The 9569-nt window shown below is 41.5% G+C and overlaps 1 protein-coding gene across 2 annotated transcripts; it reads left to right on the forward strand.

The window, feature by feature from the left end:
• Positions 1-597: 597 nt before the first annotated feature.
• On the forward strand, positions 598-8263 carry CLRN1 (clarin 1). 2 transcript variants are annotated; one of them, XM_010019520.1, is made up of 3 exons: positions 598-850; positions 6775-6958; positions 7933-8263. In XM_010019520.1, exons 1-3 carry the CDS (start codon positions 598-600, stop codon positions 8261-8263), a joined length of 768 nt encoding a protein of 255 aa, XP_010017822.1. The 2 variants fall into 2 exon arrangements, with proteins under 2 accessions (XP_010017822.1, XP_010017823.1); XM_010019521.1 differs by having other exon boundaries at positions 6775-6954; positions 7998-8263.
• The last annotated feature ends 1306 nt before the right edge of the window (positions 8264-9569 follow it).

Here is a 9569-nt window from a genome sequence, read left to right on the forward strand (position 1 = left end):
GGGCCTCCTAGCTTAATGGGGGTAGTGTGTTAACTGTGCCATTGCATTAGGAACAACCACAAATAAAGAAAAACACCCAAAAGATTAAAAATAGCAGAGCAGCTCAGCATTGCTAGTTTTAGAGGAAAACCTGGGAAAATAAACCCCTCTGAAAACTTCCTTTTTGGAGATAATCAGATGCAGCAGCCAAGCCTGTCTCTGAGATCCCCTGCTTACTCTATCAGGCAGGGGCTGGAAAGAGCAGAGCACTCATCAGATTACAGAGATCTGTCATCTTAAACCCTTGTTATCAAGTGACAGAAGGCACTGAAACATTCTACAAACTGCTCTGTTTTCCAGCTTGTTTTACGAGATCAGTGTACAAGCTGAAGCCATACAGAAGGGGACAAGGAAGAAGAACCTTTACGGCATCTTTTAGGAAGCGTGTGCATTGTGGAGGTCCGCAGCTGAAGCTCTCCAAGAAGAGGGCTCTGGCTGCAAGTAGGGCTGGCTGGGTGCCTGGACTCTCACTGGGTATCTTGGCTGTTTGCCATGCTGATGAAGAACTTGTCGCTGCCTTCCTGAAAGCTGCATCCCTCAGAGGACTCGCACACCACCATGCCAGCCCAGCAGAAGAAAATAATCTTTTGCATAGCTGGGGTACTGAGCTTTGCTTGCGCACTGGGGACAGCGGCAGCCATCGGCACACAGCTGTGGGTTAAGGGGACGATACTCTGCAAGACTGGAGCCCTGCTTGTCAACGCCACTGGCCAGGAGCTGGAGAAGTTCATTGGTGAAATCCAGTATGGGCTTCTCTATGGTGAGCGTGTGAGACAGTGTGGACTTGGGGGGAGACCTTTCCAGTTTTCATGTGAGTAATAATAGCATTTGAATTATTTAGCACCACACTGCTGACAGTTAGGGGAGCTGGGAGATGCTGCCCCAGCATCCCCTTGCTTATACAGAGTCTAATAAGTTTGAAATATGCTAAAGGAAATGCTGCTGAGTGTTCTGATCTTCACGTACAAATAATTTATTTTCTGATACTAGTAAAGTCACACTAAGATTTTCAAACAATCTAATTTTCAGTTACACAGATATCTCTATTGCAAAAGACATACTAATACTTTGAAAAAGAGTATTTCTGGTTTTCAGTTAATCTGTATCATCTTCCTCTGTATATGTGTCAACATTATGTCCTCTGTGCCATCATGAAAGAATGAACTAATCTAGCAGAATCTCATGAAAGACGTGGGGCATAGATATGCTCAGCTATTGTTGAGAAACAAAGCAGCTGCATTAACTGGAGGAACTGCTGGTTGTTGCTAGCTGACATGCAGTTAGCTGTTCTGCAAGTCAAACTTGGTATCCGACATACAGAATTTTATCAAAGACTGTTAGCAATGGTTTTGCTTTACATGTAACATAATGTATTCATCTTCAAGCGCAAGATGAACAACAAAATGATCAAATGAATATAGTTTGTATATAGCAGCACATTAAACAGTTAATAACAGTCATTTGTTCTATTTGCAATATACCACCTGAAGTTACTACAGAACAGAGCTTAGAAGCATTCTGCTAAAACAGCACGATAAATTACTAATATGAGTCATTTAAGGCAAGGTAATGTTACCGGATTAAGTATCAAATTATTTACTATATAATATTTTTCCAAAGTAGTAGACCAAATTAATATTAAAATTTTTCATCTCTAATTAAATTCCACTGCTAATCTATTTATACAGATGAAGTTCCCTCCACCACTTTGTCTGCCATCACAGTGATAGGCTGGGGTGAATTTTCAGAGGGGCAACTGAATCCCAAGGAATTAGTTTTCTGCTGTAGGTCAAATTGCTGTGAACCACAGCTGACAAAGCCACTAATGATCAGCAGCTCTGTGACTGCCATTTGTCTGGGTTCCGTACAGCAATGGAGCTTGAGGCACAGCAAAGCAGCTGTAAAACAAGGACCAGAAGCAACTGCAGCCCGTGGCTGGAGCTGTCCCCACAAACAGCCTCCTGTGGGCCCTGGCTGGGTGCACCTTAATTCCTACAGACAGAGCTTGGCTGAGCAGTCCCAAGGTTTGCACATGGGAGCTCCTGGGCAAGAAAAGCAGGGCAGAATCAATCAGTGGCCAGCCTGGTACAGGGGAAGTTTTGGAAGTTATCGTCACATGTCATGCATTCCTTTCTAGTCCATATTGGCTTGGTGCACAAGGCAGGACTACATCTGGCCACCCTGATAACCCACGCACCCAGAGCAGTCACAATTGAGAGCTCACTGGCTTTCTTTTCTAATAATTTTCTTTCCACATGTTATTTGAATACTTTTAAATCATTTAATTGATGTGCCTTACATTCAGGCTCTCATCTGTGTATTTCATCTTGTTATGGCTGAAATACTTTAATATATTCCTAGTGTGATTGTAGCAGTCATTTCAAAAGAATTTTAGTTTTGTGGGCAGTGTGAATTAATATCACAGGTACAAGAGAATACAAATGCACAGCTTATTTGTGATGGTTTGATAATATCAATCATCATGTATTTTTAAACATCTCACAATGCCACATACAGATAAGCCCTGGATCTGTGAAACTACTGCAGAGCATTTTCAACCAAAAGCGCCCCAGTGTTGCAGAGTTTGCTCTCACTACGGCCATACACTTTCTATCCATGCTCACAGAAGTCTCATGTAACCAAGTTTTCCTATACAAATATTTACCAAACTTTCATTCATAAGTGTATTTTCAAATGAGCATATAAACGCAAACATATAAACATTTGTGTTTGTAAGAAATAATATAATGTGAAGTATTTGATTACAGCTGAGCAGCCCACTTTGAAATGGTAAAAAATGCACAAACCCTGAATGTTCATACAGAGCTGAAGAATCCTACTGCACAGCATAATTTTAAAAATCAATTTCTTTAATATGAGTGCCAAATGTACATATTCAGCAAACTTCAAGGCTTTCAGGAGTTGCATAAAGAAGTGAAAGAATAACTCAAGTTTAGTAAATAGCACTGCTCTCATTTTCAGACAGAGAAAGTGAGGTTTGAAGCACATGCTTTAATGCCTGTTCCCAGGATCTGGGATCAAGGCTGGATTTAACCTCACGCTAGAGACCTCTCGAGTTAGAAGTGAAGCTGCTGACAAACCTGTGATGCAGCAATGACCTTCCCCAGAGAGAGCAGCCTTGCTCCCCATGTCCTGGCTCACCAGGCAGCAGCAGATGATCACCTGCAGCAGCAGAGCTGGCAGGGCTGAAGCACTAGGCTCAGAAACATAGCCCCAGAGCCTTGGCCCACCTAAAACTGAAGCCAAGCTTATTTATTGGAGCATTCTTTTACCTTTTATTCTCCTTACATACACACCAAGCATTAACAGTGAGATATTTCAGTAAGTCTCACTCACAGTATTACAAGCCCATCCTGTCAGTCTCATTTGCCTGCACTGTTATCCTTTATGTAGCACTTTGAAAAAGTAACACTACAAGGTGATCTTTGGCACTGTCTATACATTAAATAGGGACCTCTTACAGCTTAAATAATTTCACAAGCCCAGTTGCACCAATCACAGCACTCCATGGGGCAAGGCTTTGCTTCCATGGGCTAAGGCTTTGCCTCCATGGGCTTTTACTGACAGCTGAGGGTGGAAGCATTGCTGTCCTCGTAAGTTGTTCTCGCATCATCTTTTATTTTATTTAGATTGAAAAGCAAATACAACATTTAGAAACAATGACTGGGTGGGTAGCAAAATATGCCTCTACTAATAGCGTTCACTTCAGAGACCGCTTAATGGAAGAGCTGGTTCACATTACCTGGGGCTGCAGCAGACCTGGACAGGCCCAGGCAGCATGCTTAGGAACTCCCTGGGAATGTCCCAGAAAGCAGGATAACCCAATACAATATACACATGCATAGTGTAATGCACTGAAGTGCACTTTAGCATGCCTAAGGAAAGGCATGGAAAATAGACTAAATTATTTAGTTCTATGTTTGCTCCCATTAAATGCTCCCCTCTGACCACTATATCCCTTTTAATTGTAAAATGAATTTGCTCTGCCAGCAAACCCAGTTCAGCCAGGGAAAGCCTTCTGCTTCATTTGCTCTTGCTGATTCCCATCAGTTTCTGGGTCAGCAGTTCATTTTCTAAAGGTCTCTGGCATGCATACCTGATACAATTTCATTCATTATAATGAACATTTTTCTTTCAAGACAACATAGCTGCTGGAATTAATTTTTCCTCATATGTCACATTAAATTTTAATGACAAACAACTATAAATGCAGGTGCCAAGGGAAATATTCAGTACAATGCAGCAATGTGTTTTTCTTAAAATAAACAAAAGTGTTAAATACACAGTGTTTCATGTTCTCCCAAAACATCAGGTGGCATTGCAAGAACTAATGCTATTCCTTGTAGAAATTCTGCTCAGGCAGGGACTCTTCGGCTTTTTTGTTGTGTAGCCTGAATGGTACAACTGTAAAATTATATCTTATACCACATTAACAGTATAACTGCTTCTTATGCTTGTAAATTCATTAAATATGTAATATAAAGTTCAGTAAACACAAGGTATAGTTTCTAAAGAATGCTTTGTGTTTTGTTAGGATGAGATAAGGAATTTAAGTACCAGTGGCCAAACTGGACACCAGCCATCAGTAACCCTGTGTCTGGTGAGGGTCCCTGCGCCATGGTCCTCCATAGGCACTTCGTGCTGCTTTCTGCTCCCAATAGCTACCACCAATGCAAAAGGTGATATTTAACATGGCTTAAAGAACAGTTTGTAAACATTTGCTTCAATTTCCCTTTCATTTAGACAGGGAGATAAATTAACTTGACACCACCTTACTTGCTTCACCATGTTCACTGCATGGCAAGCTGCAGAATTGTTTGCTGGTAAACATTTTACAAGGTAGAGTAATTTATGTGAGACTTTTTTTACTCTCCGCACATTACAGCTGCAGTGAGGCAGCGCCAAGGCATTATTACGCCCGCTTTAATTGTGCCCTTGTGGATGACAAGCAGTTAAGTGTTTTTGATGATTCCTTCTAAAATACCCATTGTTGCCAAACAAACATGAATGAATAAAAGTTACTCTGTCATACTGAGTCTGATTGACTATCCTCTTGTGCCCTAGCTAAGTAGGATCACAATTTGAAAGAGCAGCTAAAAAGATGCATAAAAATGTCTAAAACAAAGCATTCCCAAATCTTCGCATACATAGGGGCACATGGCTGGGACCCAGCACAGCCCTCAGTACATCAGGCACCATTCGTTGACTCCAAGAGTAAAGCTGCCTATTCCATTTGGATACTGCTTCCCACTGCTGCAGCCCTGGCCCTTTCTGTGGGCTCTCTTGGGGCAGCAACTGGGGCAAGAGATAGTGACAAATGCAGCTGATACAAAAGTTTCCAGCTTTTGGAAACTTAAAATTATACAGCATTAACTGCCTAACACACGCAATACTCGCAGCATCCTTACTCTCAGCTCCACAGAGCAAAGCTCTGCTGCAGACAACTGGCATCTAGCCTGCTGGCAGGGCACAGCACTGGCCTTCACATCTATACCTTCATTTTACATGTTCTCTCTTATTTTATCTCAGTACCCCATTTTTTTATTGTAAGGTTTCTCTATTTCCTCTCATTGATTTATCATCTTACCTTTTTGGCCTTGGTCTTCTCGACACAAGACATTCTGCAAGTGTTTTATTTGGGAAAATACAGGGGAGAAAATTTTGATCTTATTTGTTTATTCTTTCAAAATCTCATTCAGAAAGTTAGTTGCTTTGTTACAAATAATTTTTATGTAAACTTTATTTTCTCCCTCTTTAGTATCATATTTCATTTTAAGAATAATTTAAGAGATTAATGTATGTACATTATATATAGAAGAGATTTCATACATCTATTTTTAAGGATTTTTGTCAAAAATACTTTTCCATGTTCTAAAGTAGAACATTACCAAAGGCTAGGAGCTAAGAAACCTCTGATCCTTTTAGGTGTCTACATGTCTCCAGCAATAACCGTTGTTGGATTTTCACGGGGAGCCTCTGTACTATAAACAACTTCACACATTACCTTCCCTGGATAGCAAACATTCCTGGAGCCTTGAGCATCTCCCACCCACATGTAGTGCACAACACATTTAACCTTCCAGTATGTTGGCAGTGTAGCTCTACTAATGATTTCCTGCTTCTTCATAACAAAACATGGACCTTTTAAGTTACAGATTGTTTGCTTAATGTTTTCAGAAAACACCCACATATTCTCTGGTTATAAACATACCAAACCAACACTGAATATTTGTATCAATCGAAGTGGTGGAATCCCTGATCTGAAATAGGAAGGCAGTCAGCATCCCAGCCAGGAGCAACTCTTTGCTTCCCTTGCAGATGAAGGGACAAGCCCTAACACTTGCGTGCTTGAGGCACATCAGATGTAAGCAGACAGCACACACTACTCCAAACCAACCATGTTTGAGGCTGGTGGCATCCTGCACCAGGTACAGGGGAATAGTGTGCACAGATAATTACCCTTGGGAAGGGGAGGAGAGGCTTTCTCTAAGCTGATCTCTTTCTCCTTGCCAGTCTATGATTCTGAGCTTCACAAAATGCTTCTGCTGCCACACATCCATTAAAATCTTTTTCTAGTAACTTCATTTTCATCTTCAGTTGCATTTCAAAGAGCCCAATTTAAAATAATTACCACAAAGCAGTAAGAAATCCCTGGCCTGACTGAAACAACTTTGCTTAATGTGTATAATAACATTTTGTTAATTTTGTTTCTAGTTTTTCCAGATTTGCTCAAAATTATCCCTGCAAGTATCCATGTTAGTGTCATTCTCTTCTGTACAGTACTGATCATCTTTGCTCTGGTGGGAGCAGGTTTCTTCATGTTCAATGCTTTTGGCAGCCCATATGAAACTCTGCATGGCCCTGTTGGGTTGTACCTCTGGAGCTTCATTGCATGTAAGTACCACCCCACCCTTGGCTTGCCAGGCTGGTGCTGGTCCATGTGTGCCACTTACAATGGCCAGTTTATTGGCATAGGAGACCAATATTACAGGCCATGGCTGCATTGACTTCAAACTGGCAAAATAATGCTAGACAGGAAGATGGATGATTTTGGTGTTTCAAAACATGTTTTTTCCAAACTGGAGTTAAGAGAAAAATTGCCAAAATCCTCAGCAAGGGCAGGCAGCCACAGGAGGCATGGCAGGCAGCCTGGGCACATCCAGCCCTTCTGCACAGGCTGGCAGAAAAAAGCAATGGTGCCCATAAGCTCCAGGGACCCAGAGCTGTGGCCACATCTTGGATCTGCAGCATATGGTCAGAACTGGGAAAAACACCAGAGGGGGGAAGAGAGATAAAAAAAATAACAAGAAAAAGAAAGGCAATGATGCAACTGCTCGCATTCACCATGATGGGAGGTTTTCAGCTGGGTGAGCAAGATCACCACTTACACCAGCAAGACCTTCTCAAGGAAAGAAGGGCCTGAGAAGCAGAGAGGGAAAGACTGACGGCAACTTGCTGTAAAAGTAGTGTCTGAAAAACACACCGCCAGCAAGGATAACAGACCATCCTGGTCCCTCTGCCACTTAGAGAGGGTAAAGCTTCTGCATTGCCGGCTTGGCTGACAAGATGACTTACCATTACTTTACAAGATATTACACATTACAATCATAATTTAATAAAGGACTTAGGTACATATTTATCTTCAAACATGCAGACAGTTCAGTCACATTCAATGGGACAATGAGCAGATTAAAGCTGAAAAAGAGCACAGATGCTTTGCTGGATCAGGGACCTAAAGCAGCCATGCTAAATATTACTGGCCTTAATCCAAATTCAATCTAAAAAGCTTACCAGTTTCAATAGTGGTTGACTTGGATTCCCACTATTCCATACAACACTGTTACACTGGCCGTAACAACACTATCAATATAGCATTTGGTTGCAACATACAACACATGGCCTTGCCAAGATGATTAACACCTCCCCCTCTTTTTCAGGTTCCTGTGGGTGCCTCATTATGATTCTATTCTCTTCAGAAGTGAAAATCCACCACCTTTCAGAGAAAATTGCTAATTTCAAAGAGGGAAGTTTTATATTCAAGACTCACAGTGAACAGTTTGCAAATTCATTCTGGATCATCCTGGTTTGCTCCCTGGTGCAATTCCTGAACACTTTGCTAATACGGTTTGCTGGATTTGAATGTCCCTTTTCAAAATCAAAAGATTCAGGGACCATCACTGGAGCAGCTGACCTGATGTATTAGAATTACATAATTCAAAAACATTTCAAGCAAAGAGGTCCATCGCTACAATATTCAACAGTCACCAGATAAAATAACTTGTAAGTGACTAGCTCTAAAGAATCTTTTTTTAAAGTGAAGGATTCAAATAAGCATCAATATGGCATATGCAATAAACAAAAGTCATGCTATTTGGTAATGTCTAGATCAAAACATCCTCTCTTTCTTAAGGTAAGACCTTATCAAGACATTTGTCTTTTTTCAGTAAGATATTTGAAAAGTAACTGGTATGAGGAAAACTGGGGATATCAATAGCATTGAACTAGATCTGGAAACTAAAATAAATGAGTTGCAAATAGAGGCACACCAGCAGCAACACTGCTATCACCAGCAACAGTTCTGCCCTTTAGCCCTTGTGAAGGCACAGATATGGTGGTTACCGTGCACTCCCCATGTTGCACTGCATCCTTCCCAAGCCTCACAGTACAAGGAACCCTGCCCAGAAAACAACCCTACAAACTCTCTCTTATGAAACAATACAAATAAACATAGTCAAAACCTTTGGCAAAGAGCATCAATGGAGTTACATGAGACAGGCTTACAAGGCATGCTGCAGCTCAGCAGAGGCTGACAAAGAAACGTGTGAGGTTCTCTACTTCAAGGTATGCAGGAAGGCAGACTGGATGAATGCACCAGCCCTTGCACCCTTAAACTTCTGCAAGTCATTTGAAGCAACCAGACTGCTCATCCCTGGTGCAGCTAAGCCAGCACAGTCATGGACAGATACATCAAAAGAGCATTATGCCACCAAACACTACCTCCATGGGACTATGTGGGTACTTTGAAGAATGAGTTGCTCCTTGTAGGACATAGAAACAATGTTCACAGCAGGCAGGAGTGGAGGTACTCAGGGGGAAAGCCCCTTCCCCAGCTGCCCATTTATCTGCAGGAGCTGAAGCTCCTGCACAGCTGTGGGTGAAGAGCAATCCCAACCTGCATCTGCCTCAGCACCTGTGGAGATGGTCATCCTCCAGATCATGTTGGGATTTGTTTCACAGAACTATATGCTTCAATGACCTCACTGACTTCTATGCCATGTTTTATACTTTTACTATGAATACCAAAACATTGCTGGGGTTGTTTGGTAAAAAGTTTGTCAACTATACTCCTACTGCCCAAACCCTTTCATAAAGCAGCTCTGCCTCCCCATGCTGTACTGTATCTCCCTAGATTTTAACAATGCGTAAGGGCTACTGCAACTTTTTAAATCGTTTTCTTCTGAATTATATGCATAGTCTTCTCAATGTATCTTCTTAATACATGATATGTA

This window comes from Nestor notabilis, unplaced genomic scaffold, assembly GCF_000696875.1.
Source record: "Nestor notabilis isolate BGI_N333 unplaced genomic scaffold, ASM69687v1 scaffold13118, whole genome shotgun sequence".
NCBI lineage: Eukaryota > Metazoa > Chordata > Aves > Psittaciformes > Psittacidae > Nestor > Nestor notabilis.